The sequence below is a fragment of the Scyliorhinus canicula genome, chromosome 17 (assembly GCF_902713615.1).
Source record: "Scyliorhinus canicula chromosome 17, sScyCan1.1, whole genome shotgun sequence".
Lineage (NCBI taxonomy): Eukaryota > Metazoa > Chordata > Chondrichthyes > Carcharhiniformes > Scyliorhinidae > Scyliorhinus > Scyliorhinus canicula.
The window spans coordinates 88,279,328-88,296,440 of NC_052162.1; the positions used below are offsets into that span (position 1 = coordinate 88,279,328).

At 48.7% G+C, this 17,113-nt stretch overlaps 1 protein-coding gene across 6 annotated transcripts in view; it reads left to right on the plus strand.

Moving 5' to 3' along the window:
* The first annotated feature begins 626 nt into the window (after positions 1 to 626).
* The window catches only part of si:ch211-26b3.4 (connector enhancer of kinase suppressor of ras 2), an 824,630-nt gene continuing 808,143 nt past the window's right edge, over positions 627 to 17,113 (plus strand). For all 6 annotated transcript variants that reach the window (XR_005457712.1, XR_005457711.1, XM_038775303.1 and 3 more), the window contains exon 1: positions 627 to 900. Coding sequence is in view for 4 of the 6 variants with exons in the window: in XM_038775303.1 (XP_038631231.1) it covers positions 837 to 900 (64 nt within the window). In the remaining 2 variants the exon portion in view is untranslated. The remainder of the gene's footprint in view (positions 901 to 17,113) is intronic.

Here is a 17,113-nt window from a genome sequence, read left to right on the forward strand (position 1 = left end):
TGGAGGGGGGAATGTGGGGGCTGGAGGGGGAAATGTGGGGGCTGGAGCGGGAAATGTGGGGGCTGGAGGGGGAAATGTGGGAGCTGCCCCCTCCCTCTCCTCATCCTCCCCCTCAACTTCTTCACAATCAGTCATTTTCCCTTCTGGAGAAGTACAGCCTCGAGTCAGAATGTGTGTCTATTCCTTTCCAGCAATATTTACTCGGGGACGTGGTCTGATCGTTGCTGCAGATCGCCGTGTTTTTTTTTTGCACGAGATTTGGCGTTGCATACCCATGCACTTCCGTTTGAAAGTCTAAATGAAAGTTCCAGCTACTGTCCTTGCAGTTTCCCTGGGAGCCAGAGCTCTCTGTCTCACACACACACACACACATACAAACTCTGTCTCATCTTGGAATAAACCAGGGCAACGCCCGCCACCTTGCCCTCCCGGGTTTGCAGACCGCTGCCCCATATCTCCCCGCTCACCCTCCCCACACACACATTGCAAAAAGGTAGTTTGGGAAGAGCAGGATGTGAATGAAAAGGGACAAGTCCTGACTTTGCATATTGCGCTATTTCCGGCGCACCGTGGCTGAGGTTACTGCAGGCAGCGTGCACTCAAGCTGCTGCCAACATCTCGACAGATCAGTGCGGTGGAGGGAGCCACGGGGCTCTCTCTCTTCAACCTCGAACACCCCCCCCCCCCCCTTCTCACACACACAAACATCTGGATTGCCCTGCTCTTTGCCTCAGCCATGCTTTGAAAGATCTGCCTCCTGTCTTCGCCTCCTCTCCCTCCTCCCGTTTCTGCCTGGCGTGCAGTGCACACACACAAAAAAAAATAACTGGCCACCCATGGCTTTGGTTATGGAACCCATCAGCAAGTGGACGCCCAAGCAGGTGGTGGACTGGATGAAAGGTACTTAGATTTCGTGCATCACGTTTAAACTGGATTTGAAATGAGCAGCGGCGTGGCTGTTGCCTCAGTTCGTGTTATTTTATTTTTGCCGCACGTTTGCAGAATCTGGGCTGTTTGGGTATATATTGGGGGGGGGGGGGGGGGGGTGTATATACAACCGTGTCTAGCCAAATGCATAGAGAGTAACAACTAACCTGGCGGATACTCTGGTCCGGGAAAACCATGCCCAGGAACGCACAGGACACCAGCGGGACCTGAGTACCACACCAAGCAGCCAGTGAGTTGAGCATTCCCCCAGCAGCCCGTGCCTTTTGGATATCGCATTTTGTTAAAGGATAACTTAAACCCGGCCAGGAATCTGCCGCTGGCTTTGGGCTCTGGGACGCGGAGTGAGTGCACTTGTCCGCCAGGCTCTTGCTTCGATGCGGTCTGAATTGGATGCAGCACTGCCTCGCAAACCGACAGTGAGTTGCTGCCTGTGAGAGCCCCGGACAGGCAAAGGGGGGGGGGGAGATCTCCGCCTTGCTTTAGCCACCCTCCCCTCCCCGTATTCTGCATCCGTGCCTTTGCACATCTATCTCTGCCTTTCCTTGTTTCTCACTCCATCCCTCCTCCCCTTCGCCGTCCACAATATTCACATCAACCCATTGCAGCTCTGGCCAAAATAATGCCAGCCCCCCCCCCCCCCCCCCTCCCCAGAACAAATTGATCAACTGCAAATACGTGTTCCAGAACTAGCGGAAAGCAGATGCACTTGATGCTTCCCTCGGTGTTCAAAAAAAAAAATCAAACAAACAAGCGCAACAATCCGGGTGTATCATCTGCTGGCCATGGGAGAGACTCCAGCTATGCCTCTCCCAGCACTTGGGTCTAGTTTGGCCTGAAACGAGGATGCTCATTTCCAGGAAGGTTGAGGGTCTGGGGGCGGCTGCAGGCTTTTGCATTTGCCCGATGGGGAGCTCAGCGAGTGCCCCGGAGCATGCATGCTGAGGAATCACGTCCTCCTATTCGGGTATGAAAGGTGAACAGGAGGGGCAGAACTCTGCCTTGGGCGAGGTACAGTCAGCGCAAGACACTGTCTCCCTCCAGTAATCCTCTAAAAAGGAAGAATCTATATCAGGAACGAAAGGGAAAATGCTGGAAAATCTCAGCAAGTCTGGCAGCATCTGTAGGGAGAGAAAATAGCTAACGTTTCGAGTCCGATGACTCTTTGTCAAAGCTTTTATCCAGAATCTATATCAGTGTCTGCCAAAAGACAAGGTGCAGACAGAGCCTTTTCCACAAACTAGTTGCTGCTGGGTTGGGGGACCAGCCCTTGGAAAGTGTGGGTGATCCCGAATATCTTTTCATCCATTGACACTTTTTGAGGGGAAAAAAAAATCATTAAGCCCCTTTAGGATGGGCCTGTTCATCATCGGCAAAGCTGTCGGAAAAGCCACGTATCTCCAGAGCGGGCGAGCGCCCGTTTTATTCATTGCCTCTCTCTCTCTCTGTCAGTTAACTCTTTCTCTGAGATCTCACTCGAGAAGGAGCCGTATAAACGCAGCGAATCCCTAATTTCCATGCGGTGGTTCCCATTCATGTTTTGGCTGATTTTATATATATATGTGTGTGTGGTGTGTGTGTGTCACGAGATTGATGAATCATCCTGTACTCGCCCACGTTTGGGAGACCGAAATGGGGGATTCTCCTTTGGCTCCGTAATGAGGTGCAAGCCGAGAAGAGGTTACTACACTCAGCGTACCCGCTCAGGCAGTGTTTGGCAACATACTCCACCCCCCCCCCCCCCCAGCCCTTGACTGATGTGTGCACCCAAACAAGTGCCTCTGCAGGCACCCCCCCCCCCCCCCCCCCATTCATTGCATATTCCAAACACGTGTGCATTCGTTAGCAATGAATAAACAGAGATATCGTTCACATTCTCTCCTGCGAAGGGTTCAATTGGAGCTGTTGGACTTTCGCTTGCACTGTCACATCCATGGGTATCTCCCCTCCTCTCTGTCTCCCCTCCACTCTATCTGTCTCCCCCCCTCTCTGTCTGTCTCTCCCACCCACTCTGTCTGTCTCCCCCCCACTCTGTCTGTCTCCCCCCCACTCTGTCTGTCTCCCCTCCACTCTGTCTGTCTCCCCCCCCCCCCCACTCTGTCTGTCTCCCCTCCACTCTGTCTCTCCTCCACTCTGACTCCCCTCCACTCTCTGTCTCCCCTCCACTGTCTCCCCTCCACTCTGTCCGTCTCCTGTCCTCTCTGTGTGAATGTATCGGTACTGACCCCTCGCCCCCCCCCCCCCTCCAACTTTTTAGGACAGTGACAATTTTATTGACATCTTTTTTATCGACATTCCTTCATTAGCCGCATTGGTAATCATTCAAAGACAAATCGCGAGTGTGTGGGCGGGGGTGATATTGAAATAGAAACGGAGACATGTACTTCCTCTGGTAATGTGACATGGCACACTTTGTAAATTGTGGAGCTGCACCGACCGAACCACGTTTGCTCAATTTGAACAGGAATTCTCAGAGAGGGGTTTTGCATTTTTTGAACCAGCGAGGTGATTGTCTCGCAGTTGTCAGAGGGTGACTTGCTTTGCTTCTGTCAGATTCTTGGTACCTACACCTGTAATGCAAACATGTAACAGGCATACGCCAAAGAATTTGCATCTTTACAAAATAATTATTGTGGGGTTGGGGGGGGGGGGGGGGGTGATGCCTGGCCCCAATGTAAAATGGGGACCGATTCGAGTTCTCAACCCAGCGATTTTGAGCTTCCCCTGCTGTGTAGTTCGGTGAGAGAGGGAAGGGGGTGAGAGCGGGAAAGGAGGTGACAGACGGAGGGGGGGGGGGGGTGAGAGAGAGGGAGGGGGGTGAGAGAGGGAGGGGAGGGGGGTGAGAGAGGGAGGGGAGGGGGGTGAGAGAGGGAGGGGAGGGGGTGAGAGGGAGGGGAGGGTGAGAGAGGGAGGGGGAGGGGGTGAGAGAGGGAGGGGGTGAGAGAGGGAGGGGAGGGGGTTAGAGAGGGAGGGGAGGTGAGAGAGGGAGGGGAGGGGGAGTGAGAGGGAGGGGAGGGGGAGTGAGAGAGGGAGGGGGTGAGAGAGGGAGGGGAGTGAGAGAGGGAGGGGAGGGGGGTGAGAGGGGGAGGGGAGGGGGGGTGAGAGAGGAAGGGGGGTGAGAGAGGGAGGGGAGGGGGGTGAGAGAGGGAGGGGAGGGGGGTGAGAGGGGGAGGGGAGGGGGGGTGAGAGAGGAAGGGGGGTGAGAGAGGGAGGGGGTGAGAGAGGGAGGGGAGGGGAGGGGGTGAGAGAGGGAGGGGGAGGGGGTGAGAGAGGGGGGGGGGGGTGAGAGAGGGAGGGGTAAGAGGAAAGGAATGGGGGTGAGAGGAAAGAAGGGGGAGAGCGGGAGAGGGGGTAGGTGAGGGAGGGGGTGAGCGAGAGAGAAGGGGTGAGGGAGGGAGTGGGGTGAGAGGTAGGGTGGAGTGAGAGGGGGAGGGAGGGGTGATGGAGAGGGAATGAGGAAGGGGGGGATGGGGAGGGAGGGGTGATAGAGGGGGTGAGAGAGGGAGGGGGTGAGAGGAAAGGAAGGGGGTGGGGGTGAGGGAGGGAGGGGGTGAGAGGGAGGGAGGGGGTGAGAGAGAGGGAGGGGGGCGAGAGAGGGAGGGGGGCGAGAGAGGGGGGGGGGGTGAGGGAGGGAGGGGGTGAGGGAGGGAATGAGGGGATGGAGGTGAGTGGGAGGGGTGAGAGGGTGGGAGGGGTGAGAGGGAGGGAGGGGGTGAGAGAGCGGGAGGGGGTGAGCGAAAGGGAGGGAGGAGGTGAGAGGAAGGGAAGGGGTGAGAGGGAGAAAGGGTGAGGGAGGGAGGAGGGTGAGGGAGGGAGTGGGTGAGAGCGGGAGGGGGTGAGCGAAAGGGAGGGAGGAGGTGAGAGGGAGGGAAGGGGTGAGAGGGAGAAAGGGTGAGGGAGGGAGGAGGGTGAGGGAGGGAGTGGGGTGAGAGGAAAGGGGAGGGGAGGAGAGGTGAGAGCGAAGGGGGAGAGAGGGAGGAGGGCAGAGGGAAGGGGAGGGCAGAGGGAAGGGGAGGGCAGAGGGAAGGGGAGGGAAGAGGGGAAGGGGAGAGAGAGAGGGTGGGGGAGAGAGTGGGTGGGGAGAGAGAGAGAGAGAGGGTGGGGGGGGGGGAGAGGGTTGGGGCGGGAAGAGAGGGGAGGGGGGGGGGGGGAGAGAGAGAGAGAGGTGGGGGAGAGCGGCGCCGATCCGATCAGCCGGCAGTCCTGTTAACATTCAGCGCACACTCGGAGGTTTGCCTCTATCTCCCCCCCCCCACCGCAGAAGACGGGTCGCCGCTCAGAGCGAACTCGGCGCGGCTCCTTGGAGCAGGGTGGGTGGGGGACGAGTGTGTCAGCACCGCCTCAGTTTAATTTCTCATAGTTGCTGGCAACCAAACTGTAAAATGTGTGTCTCCCACTCCAAAATCAAGACATGGATCAAATAGCCAGCCTGGAGCCGCAGTTCTGTGGGTGGCGATGAGTCACAGCTCCCTCTCCTCTCGGGCAATCCCTGTCAGTCCCTCTGCTGGAGCATCAGATATTCTCGCTCTGTGTCTCTCTTCCGTGTGCAGAATGTGATGGCGAAATCAGGGACACTCTGAGGGGTTTCTCTCTCTCTCCTCTGCCCCCCTCCCCATTAAAATAAAACAGTCAACGCGTTGTCCTCTAAATGAATGTGTTTTTTTTTACAGTACTATCGATCTAGTGCGGAATTCAGCCCGATAGAAAATAAAAGCCCCCGCCCCCCCCGCTTGTTTCAGGGTCTGTCAGACACAACTTCCACCCAACGCTGGATAAATCCAGTGCGACTGAACCTTTCACCCCAGCAGCGCAACCTCCCTTTCACCTCGAGTTTTGTCTCTGTCAATTGAACAGTATTGTCCCCTCCCCCTGGGGCTTTTCATTCAACGGGAGAAATTGAGCGCGGATTTATTGCAGTTAACAAGCGCACCCCTGCACATCAAGGCCGCAATAAATAACGTGCGTCTCGTTTTGTGCTTCGGTTGCCATTGAATTAGGAGGTGAAGTCCCATAAACTGTTCCTGGGAGATTGAAGTTGGCACGGAATAGCAAATCACTCATTACAAGAGGGATTTTTCTGTTACTTGGGACAACCTAGGGCATTGAACATGACACAGAAGGGCGTGAAAGCCGTCACAGACTTCGAGGACCATAGAGCTGACTGGGGGGCCATTTAACCTTCATGCATAACCTCAACCGGTCCAGGAATTGAATCTACAGGCGCCGGAATGTGGCGACTAGGGGCTTTTCACAGTAACTTCATTTGAAGCCTACTTGTGACAATAAGCGATTTTCATTTCATTTTATTCACATCATGAAGCGGCCGTCCAGCTAACTGAGCTAACCGACTCCTAGGGCTGAGTGGGTTCCAGTTGTTTGTTTCTCTTCTGGTACCTCGTGGTGCCATTGGTGGTTTTTCCAGTCGCTGGGAGGCTTACAGCTTGAGGGGCGTCTGTCTGCATCAAGCACAACTGGTCTGGAGTCTCTCCTGTTCTTACCACCTGCCATTGACATGTGTTTGGAAGGACTTTGCAGGTTGATATTCAACTTCTTGGCCACATTATGAAAGCACCTTTGGGTATACATCGAGTCCTGGGTTGGGAACCGAACCCGGAGTTCTGGCTTAGGGGCAGGGGAATTACCCACTGCACCACAAGATCTCCTGTGGGTCCCAATGTTCCAACCTAATGAAGGAAGATTCCTGGCTGCTGGAAAAGAACTTCAAGTGCAGGGGAAGGATCCGATTGTCATGGTCCACATAGGAAGCTATCGCATAGTTAAAACTGGGAATGAGGTTCTGCTGACGGGTTTGAGGAGCTGGGTTCTGAATTAATAAGGAGAACACAAATGTAATAATCTTTGGATTGCGATCTGATCCACCTGAAAATCAGCATGGAGTCAATTAGCTAAGTATGAGTGAGGGAATGGGTTTTTGATTCATGGTACAGTAGCAACAGTAGAGAGCAAAAAGGGCATTGTTCTGTTGGGATTAGCTCAATTTAAACCAGAGTGGTGTTGAATTTCATTCATTTCATTTTCATTCAATAACGAGCGCTGTTTATCGGCCTTTAAATTACAAAGTGTGTTGGGGGGGGGGGGTAAATACGGACACCAAACAATTACAATTTTCATAATTATCTGTGCATGCTCATTCCATTGAAAAAAAATGCTCCATAGGAAAAATAATACATCTTTAGCTAACTACAATAGTTAAGAACATATTAGAAGATGCTTATAATGTTGCCAAAAAAGAGGAGTCGATTTGAGAATTGGGACAGAATTAGAAACCGGCAAATGATGACTAACAAATTCATAAATGAAAAAAATGGAATGAGAGGAAACATAAAATAATAAAAACATTGCAAGAGATTTGTTGAAAATGTAAAAGGAATAGAATAACAAAAGTAAATGTGGGTCCCTTAGAGGCCGAGAAAGGAAAAAGTGTAAGGAGGTGTTACACAAAGTGCCGGGTCCCAGTTTCAATTCCCTCTTGGGTCACTGTTTGTGCCGAGTCGGCACGATCTCCCCGTGTTCGTGGGTTTCCTCTGGGTGCTCCGGTTTCCTCACACAAGTCCCCAAAGACGTGCTTGTTAGGTGAATTGGACATTCTGAATTCTACCTCTGTGCACCCGAACAGGCGGCGGAATGTGGCGACGAGGGGATTTTCATAGTAACTTCAATAACTTGGACCTGATGACCTACATCTTTGAGTTGTGAAAGGGGTGGCTGCAGAAATAGTGATTGCAATGTTTGTGACCTTCCGGCCATTGCCATTTACTTTTCCTGTCGACAATGCACTCCTGCCTGTGGGTTTCCCAGCACGAAGTGGTGGCTTCAGTGGGAAATTCCATTGACAATCGACGGGAATAGAAAATCCTGCTTCCAGCAAACGGCACACCATCGAGAAACATGTGGCTTGGGGACTGGGGAATTCAGCGCCTTCTAAAATTCTTCAGATTCGGGAACAGTCCCAAGGTAACAAATGTAACACTGCTAGATAGGCACTTTGGCACAGTGGTTACCACTGCTGCCTCACGGCTCCAGGAATCCGGGTTCAATTCCGGACTCGGGTGACTGCCTGTGTGGAGTTTGCACTTTCTCCCCGTGTCTGCGTGGGTTTCCTCTGTGTGCTCTGGTTTCCTCCCTCAGTCCAAAAAATGTGCAGGTTAGGTGGATTGGCCATGCTAAATTGCCCCTTATACAAAAGGTTAGGTAGAGTTAGTGGGTTACGGGGCTAGGGTAGAGGCTTGTGTAGGGTGCTTTTTCCAAGAGCTGGTGCAGACTCATGGACTGAATGGCCTCCTTTTGCACTGTAGGCAGTCTGTGGAGTCTAGGGGAGAAAGATAATTGGCCAGTTAGCCTAACAGCTGAAATGCATCCAGTTTTATTATTTTCCTCGTCATTCCTTTTAGTTAATTCATGAGATTTGAACATCACTGGCAAAGCCAGCATTTATTGCTCATCCCTAATTGTCCTTGAGAAGGTGGCAGTGAGCTGCCTTCATGAACTGCTGCAGTCTATCTTGTGTATGTGCAGCTGCGTTGAGGTGGTTGGATTACGAGGAGAGGTTGAGTAGACTGGGACTGTACTCGTTCGAAGGATGTGGGGGGATCTTATGGAAACATCTAAAATTATAAAGGGAATAGATAGGATAGATGCGGGCATGTTGTTTCCACTGGCAGGTGAAAGCAGAACTAGGGGGCATAGCCTCAAAATAAAGGCAAGTAGATTTAGGACTGAGCTTAGGAGGAACCTCTTCACCCAAAGGGTTGCGAATCTATGGAATTCCCTGCCCAGTGAAGCAGTTGAGGGTCCCTCATTAAACCTTTTCAAGATAAAGATAGATAGTTTTTGGAAGAATAAAGGGTTATGGAGTTCGGGCGGGAAAGTGGAGCTGAGTCCACAAAAGTTCAGCCATGGTCTCATTGAAATGAAATGAAAAAAATGGCGGAGCAGGCTCAAAGGGCCAGATGGGTCTACTCCTGCTCCCAGTTCTCATGTTCTTACGTTCAAAGTCAAGTTTGTGTATGTCTTGGAGGGGAACTTGCTAACCTTGTTGGATGGTTGAGGTTGTAGGTTTGGAAGGTTCTATCAAAGGAGTCTTGGCGATTGGCTGCAGCGCATCTTGTGGACAGAAGTGGTAATAGGGCACTTAAGAAATATTAATGGGATTCTGCAGAATCATCACAGTTTTATGAAAGGGAAATCATGTTTAACACATTTGAGTATCTTGAGGATGTACCAAGTAGGGTAGATAAAGGAGGACTAATGGATGTGGTGTATTTAAATTTTCAGTAGGCATTTGATAAGGTACGACATGAAAGGTTAACACACAAAATAAGGGCCTATGGTGCTTGGAGTGACATACGAGCATGGATAGATTGATTAAAAGTACAGAAAAAAGTAGAAACACACAAGTCGTTTTTAGGTTGACAGACTGTTACTAGTGGAGTGTCAAAAAGATCAGTGCTGGGGTCTCAGGCATGACTGAGGTGAAGGAACCAAGTGGGATCTATCCACATTTGTTGACTATAGAAGCTAGATGGGAAAGCATGGTGTGAAGGGGCCGCAAGGAATCTGTAAAGGGACATTGGCAGATGGAGTATAATTTGGGGAAATGTGAGGTTACTCACTTCGGCACGAAGAGTCGAAAAACAGTGGCCAGAATTCTCTAGTCATTGCGGTTAACTTTTCCCACTGGCAATGTATCCCAGCCAATGGGTTTCCCGATGGCGTGGGGTGGTTACAGTGGGAAATCCCATTGACAAATTGTGGGAAGATAGGAGTGAACGGCAGGCTGCCGAGAAACACGTGGCTGGGGGACCGGAGAATCGCACTCAATGGTGCGAAATGTTGATTTTCTAAGGCATGTGTGTGTTCTTTGTGCAAAATGCACAAAGCTAAAATGTAGGTGCAGCAAGCAATTAGACAAGCAAATGCTATGGGCGGGATTCTCTGAGCCCTGGGCCGGAGAATCGCACGCCGCCCCGACACTAGCACGCGAAGCTCCGAGGAGCAGAGAATCGGCGCCGTTTGCGCCGGCATGTTTGGTGCAGCGCCGATCGCGGGCCGCTGTCCGCGGCCGGGCCACCGATTTTCCGGCCTTGATGGGCTGAGTGGCCACGCAGAAACGGCAGAGTCCTGCTGGCGCCGTCCACACCTGCTCGCAGCCAGCGGGAACTCTGCATGCTGGGTCGGGGGGCATCCTGTGGGTGGGGGAGGGGTCTCCGATGGGGCCCACCAATCGGGGCCCACCAATCGGCGGGCCGGCCTCTCCAGCCCCAGCCGTATTTTGAAACGTGGCCGGCCCCTGAACCCCCGTGCCATGTTGCGTCGGGGCCGGCGAGTTGAGGAAGTCCCCCGCGCATGCGCGGGTTGGCACGGCACCCAGTTGCCTCCAGGAAGGGAGGCTGGAGCGGGGTGAACCGCTCCAGCGCCGTGCTGGCCCCCTATGGGGGCCAGAATCGGTAGTGCCCGTACCCGTTTCGCGCCGTCGTGAAATGCAACAGCGTTCACGATGGCGCAGACACTCTGCCTCCATTTTGGAGAATCCCACCCCATATTTCTGTTCAGGGTTTAGCTCAGTGGGCTAGACAGCAGATTTGTATTGCAGAACAAGGCCAGCAGGGCGGGTTTAATTCCCGTACCAGCTGAAGATTCTGAATTCTCCCTCAGTGTACCCGAACAGGTGCTGGAATGTGGTGACTAGGGGCTTTTCACAGCAACTTCATTACAGCATACTTGTGACAATAAAGGTTATTTATTGCAAGGAATTGGAGTAGACGGGTAAGGTAGTATTGCTCCAATTTTACAGGGCTTTAGTGACACCTCACACCTAGAGTACTCCAAACAGTTTTGGTCTCTGTACCCAAGATTGTTTTATATTCACCTGCAGATTAATTTTTGTGATTCATGTGCCAGGACACCCAGGCTCCTCTGCACCACCAAGTTCTGCAGTCTCTCTCTAGTTTAATAGTATACTTTTTTCTATCGTTCCTGCCAACGTGAACCAGTGCTCATTATTTCCCCTGACTGGGGAGCCCTGAACTAGGGGGCAGTCTCAAGATAAAGGTTCCATGGGCAGTACGGTAGCACATGTGGATAGCACTGTGGCTTCACAGTGCCAGGGTCCCAGGTTCGATTCCTCGCTGGGTCACTGTCTGAGTGGAGTCTGCACGTTCTCCCCGTGTCTGCGTGGGTTTCCTCCGACTGCTCCGGTTTCCTCCCACAGTCCAAAGACATGCAGGTTAGGTGGATTGGCCATGATAAATTGCCCTTAGTGACCAAAATGGTTAGGAGGGGTTATTGGGTTACGGGGATAGGGTGGAACTGAGGGCTTAAGTGGGTCGATGCAGACTCAATGGGCCGAATGGTCTCCTTCTGCACTGTATGTTCTATGTAAGACTGAGGTGCAAAGACGTTTCTTCACTCAGAGAGTATTGAATCTTTGAAAGTCGCTACCTCAGAGAATTGTGGATGCTTAATCAACGAGTATATTCGAGACAAAGATTTTTTGGACTGGAAGGGAATCAAAGGACAAGGGTACAGTTGGGCAAGTGTTGAGGTTAAAGATCTGACATGATCTGTTGAATGATGGAGCAGGCTCAATACGTTCTAACTCTAATGCTGGTAATGTTGCGACATCTGAAAACAGCTAGCGAGATTTGGATTTTACAAGCTGCATAGGTCGGACTCAGGACGGCCCAGTGATTTAATATTTTATCAACTCTTACTCAGTGCTTGCAACAAGGTTGCATGGCATTTAAAAACAAAACTGTGTGGATGATTTCTTGCATGAGATTACAGAAATGTAACTGCCTCTGGATAGTACTGTATTCAACAATACATTAAATCAGTGACTCCCACAAAACAATGCATGCTGCCTAAAAATATTTGGTTTTCTTTTGACTGAAAATATGGTCAATTATAAAATGTGACTGGAGCAAAGTAGTAATAAGGCATTGTAAATAGATCAAAATTGAGTTTCTTTCACCCAGTCTGCAGTGTTAATTGTTTTTCATCTGACTTCGGGGGCACGTTATTTCCCAGTTACTTTACTGTGGATTTGAGTGGCTGATCTGTTTTACTGTTCAGCCTTTAGGGTAACTAGTGTATCACAAGATGTAATCTTGGACCAATTACAATGCTGGGTTGATGTCACGTGGGCGAAAGGTTACTTGGTGATGTATAATGAGCCAATGAACCAGAGATATAAAACCAGCCAATAAGATTGCAATAACTGGTTTCTATTAATACTTTATGACCTCTGCCAAGATGGAGGCAGGTCTATTCAAGATCTTCATATAAGTGCCACTTTAGCTTTAATTGAATTGTGTGGAAGAAAAAAACAACGGCAAAAAAAAGCAAGATTGATGGACTGTTCAAGATGTGTTCTGTGGGATTAATTTTGACAATAGTATCCTGATTTCAGTTCATTTTAAAATGCTGTCAGTTTATTGGCCTCACATTGGACTACTGCATTCATTGTGCCCTCTCAGGTGGGATACTCTGGTGACATTGTGACAACACAGTGCTACCTTAATTAAAATCCAATTAAAAAAAGTAGATTTGATGATGTATGGGGGCAGTGTTCGTTGAGAAAACCGGTTGCTTGGAATAAAAAGTGTCCTGTTTTTCTTCGCTTGCGAGCTCTACAGTAAATAATGTTTACCACTTGCTGTGTAGCAGCAGTATGGCTTCAACCAATAATTTTATAAATGCAGGCTGGGTCTATATGGTAGCAGGAATTTTAGTGAATGTCTTCTGCTGTAAATGGTGTCCATCTGTGCTCATTAAGGAACTTGGTCCATGACCTCTTTACCTAATCAGTTCACAGAGCAGCTTAATGTTTCAACTGCGGGGTAGTAATGGAAATGGAAGTTAGCATATAATTAAGGGATGGAGTATCAGTTATTTACTCTAAAATAGGCAATGGTTTGGATAGGGTTGTAAAATTGTTTTGTGTTTACCCCAACTAAGAATTAAAAATGAAAAATGTGTTGACTCATTTAATAACTTTTAAAACATTGATCTAGAGAAGTGTTTCTCAAACTTTTTTACCTGGGACTCGATTTTACCAACCAGCGGCCTTTGCGACTCATGCTGGCCGACCTTGCGACACACCATTTTCGTTTACCTTTAATGCGACAGGTGAGCCTGCCTGGCACTCACCATCGCACTTGCCACGTCATTCAATGTTACATTTCTGCTAAGGACTTCAGCTGATGATTTAAATTCTGCATCCTTTGAAAAAAAAAGGGTAGCATGATGGTGTAGTGGTTAGCACTGCTGCCTCACGGCGTTGATGACCCGGGTTCAATCCCAACCCCGGGTCACTGTTTATGTGGAGTTTGTATGTTTGCCCCATGTCTGCATGGGTCCCGTCCCCACAACCTAAAAGATGTGCAGGGTAGTTGGTTTGGCCACGCTAAATTGCCCCTTAATTGGGAAAAACATTTTTTTTAATAAAAAAGAGGTTTGCCCTCAAACTCACCACACTTAGCCTTCAAATGCCTTTGAGAATTTGCGGATTTTAAACTTTAATTTTCCAGTTCTTCCCTGCATATATAACACACGGGCTTTGCATCCTGATTTGCATTGACACACATGACAAAGCCGTACCTCAAGAAGGATGGCACTGTGGCAAACTGGTAAGCACTGCTGCCTCACAGTGCTAGGGACCCAGGTTCAAATCCAGCCTTGGGTCACCGTCAGTGTGGAGTTTGTACGTTCTCCCCCCTGTCTACGTGGGCTTCCTCCAGCTGCTCTGGTTTCCTCCCAGTCCAAAGATATATGGGGTGGGTGGATTGGGCTTGATAAATTGCCCCTTAGTATCCAGGGATGTGTAGGTTAGGTTATGAGATTGTGGGGATGGGACTGTTGGACATGGGTGGCATGCTGATTTGAAGGACTGGTACAGACCTAATGGGCCAAATGGCCTCCTTCTGCACTGGAGGTATTCTATGGTTCTCTGAGTCTATGAAACCATCTTTATACTGCTTTGTTCTCAATTTCATTTTTGTCTTTGTTTAAAATGATCCACCTTCAGCTCTTCACTGTCCTGTTTCCTTGCTTGCTCGCAGCTGTAAAATGGAAGAATATTTCCTGTGTAATTTTGCGCCAAAAGCACGGGCGAACAGGGTACGTGACGCCAGTGTACATGCTGGGCACATGACCTGCCACCGCTTCTGGACGGAAAACTGCTTAAAAGCCAGTTGTGGCCTTTGGGGGCTTCTCCCGCGATTGGGAAGCCATGGCTGATCGCTGCGCGATTCTCCCGCAGGTCATGACCTGAAGCTTGAAAAGCTAAAGTTACGTTTAAAAACCACAGCAATCTGGTGTTCTTGCAAATCTTTCCTGATGAGTGCAAGATGAAAAACTTCGGCAGCATGTCTAATTTTTCAGCAATAATCTCTGCTCCGCCAAACGACAGTCTTCAACCTGGTACGGTTGCGTGTCACCATCGACCATACAAAATGTTTGAAAATGACATGTTGACCGAACTATGATCTTTATTTGATCTCCAGCAGCATTGCTACTTTAAGGTCTGTAGTTTCTGATGTCTATTGTGATCACACTGAAGTCTAAATGAGACAGCAGTTTGTCGATCGCTGTATATTTACTGAAAGAATTTGTTGCAAGACCGACAATGTGAAAGCATTAAAAACCGTATTAATGCAGAGGGCTGCTGGGCTGACAAACATGATGTTTGCCATGATAGTTCTAAAAATTACATTTAATAATGAATAAATGTAATATTTACCTTCTACTTTATAAAACCTGCTTGCATGTAGGTACCTAGTTTCTTCTCCCATTTACCAAATATTTTATTCACAGCAATAAAATTAGATATTGCTCTCTCTCGCTCCAACAGCGGCTTTGGACTACTTGCTCAACAACGTCGTAATTTAAAAATTGTGATCCTCGTTTTCAAATCAACCTGTGGTTTCTGCTCCTCCTGTATCCATGATCTCCCTGAATGCCACAAGCCTCCTAGATGTCTGTGCTCCTCCGATTCTGGCTTTGTGTGCATTCCTGATTTAGAATTGTTTCACCATTAGTGGTGGTCATTCAATTGCCTCAGCACCCAGCTTTGAACGTTCCTCCCCACATCTCTCTACCCTGCTTTCTTTCTGTAAGTCACTCCCTAACTCCTTGACCAAGATTTTGGTCATCTGACTCAATGTCTCCATTATGTGGCTCAATGTCATACTTTGTTTCACTCCTGTGACGCTCCTTAGGACTTCTCATCATGCTGAAGGCACTATATTATTATAAGATATTGTTGTATGATGCAAATACTCGGTTTATTTATATTCTTTCCTTTGTGCGCCCCAAAATCATTCTTTATTTACTCTTTTCACTCACGTGGTTACAAATTTTTTAAATTCCTGTTCTTTGTCTCCCAGAATCATAGAATTTACAGTGCCGAAGGAGGCCATTCGGCCCATCGAGTCTGCACCGGCCTTTCGAAACTTAAGCCCACACCTCCACCCTAACCCCACCTAACCTTTTTGGACACTAAGGGCAATTTAGCATGGCCAATCCACCTAACCTGCAATGGATTTGTAGCTCTTAGTAAAGCTGTCATGGTTGCAGTAGTGACTGTGGAGATTCTACCACTGGTGGGACTCCAGTGACAACCATCTGGACACATTGGTATTTGCTGTATTCTGGCTCAGGTTGGCTGACTCTAACTGCGGTGCCCGAGTTCAGCATCAAGGGGCCTCCTTGCTTTCTGGCCCAGTGCAAACATCAATTTCCTTCAGGGACACCCCTGTAAAATCTTCATTCTCAATACTATAGATAGCTCAGAATGTCTTCCGTGCAAGGCACTGAAAAAAATAATTACTTTATTTCGCTGCTTGTCTCAGTGTGCAGATATTTTACATGATTGCCTCATGGTGCAGCTTGTCATTGTACATTCTAGGCATTGTAATTCCACAGGGACAGGTTGGAAACCACAACTTTTAGGCTCTCTCTCTTTCAAGGTTACAGCTGTTCAGCAGTGGAGATTGCAGCTGCTTATTGTTCTCTCAAAATGAGTCCAATGGAGCTTGACATGTTGCACATGATAGGGGTTCTGGTGGCTGTCATCACTTTTGCTCTGGCTACTGTCTTTCGAAAGAACCAATTTTCACTTCCACAATGTGTTGCTACCATTTCCATTAAAATATATTGCCCACAGCAGCTGCGGAACTCCAGTTCCAAGGACCAGGAGAAATGTCCAAATTAAGCTGCACCCCCCCGATAAACAATAAGTCTCTGTGGGGGCACCGCCTTGCAGGCAATTCTAAAATTAAGTGAACTAATGGTTTCTGTTCAAAACATTTTATATATTAATGAGAAACATTACTGCTAAGCCACAAACCCATGTTAAAATAAATGATTTGAGCAATTTGGCTTGATTTTTGGTGCCTGTTGGTTCCAGATCGCTAGATTTGAAAACAAATTGATTAGTTTGATTGGATGGCGTGTGGTCCCTGCTTGTTGCAAATTAAAAGCTTTCCCATCTGTCCAGCTAATTGAATTGAATTTGGATTTCTTTGTCTTAAATATCTCCGGCTAAATGCAACAAGCTTGGTTAATTGAACACGATAATGGTTATCTGAACTAATCATTAGTTTTTACCCTATTGACAGGACACAGCATTTAAGAGGTGACAAAATGGATTTGCAGTCGGTGCAAAGTTTTACGTGGATGCACAGATGACTGTTCCCTTGTTCCGCTGTATTAGCATCTTAACTTTAGAATAAATAAATGAGCAAGGGACTCCTGTAATTGGATGATACTTTTTGAAATATGTGGGAGAAATGATTTGGTCAACACTAATGAATTTTTAAAGAATACTCCAAATCGCTGGTCATATTTGGCTTTCTGCTTGGTTTGAAACTTTTTGCTTTTTGAAACATTATTGCAAAATTTACATCAAATTGCAACTTGTTGTTCACAGACGTAAAACATGGGTTCCACTTTGGGTATAGGCTTTTGAATGGAGAGGTGAATAAGTGTGTGTATATATTTCAGTGTTCAGAGGGTACTTCTTACATTATCTGCAAGGATACACTATTATTACAGGAATTAATGCACGTTCCGAACTTCAGTAATCACATAATTGTAATGACAGTTCCAGCAGAATGCTCATAATGTTGCAAGGTTTGTGTTGTAA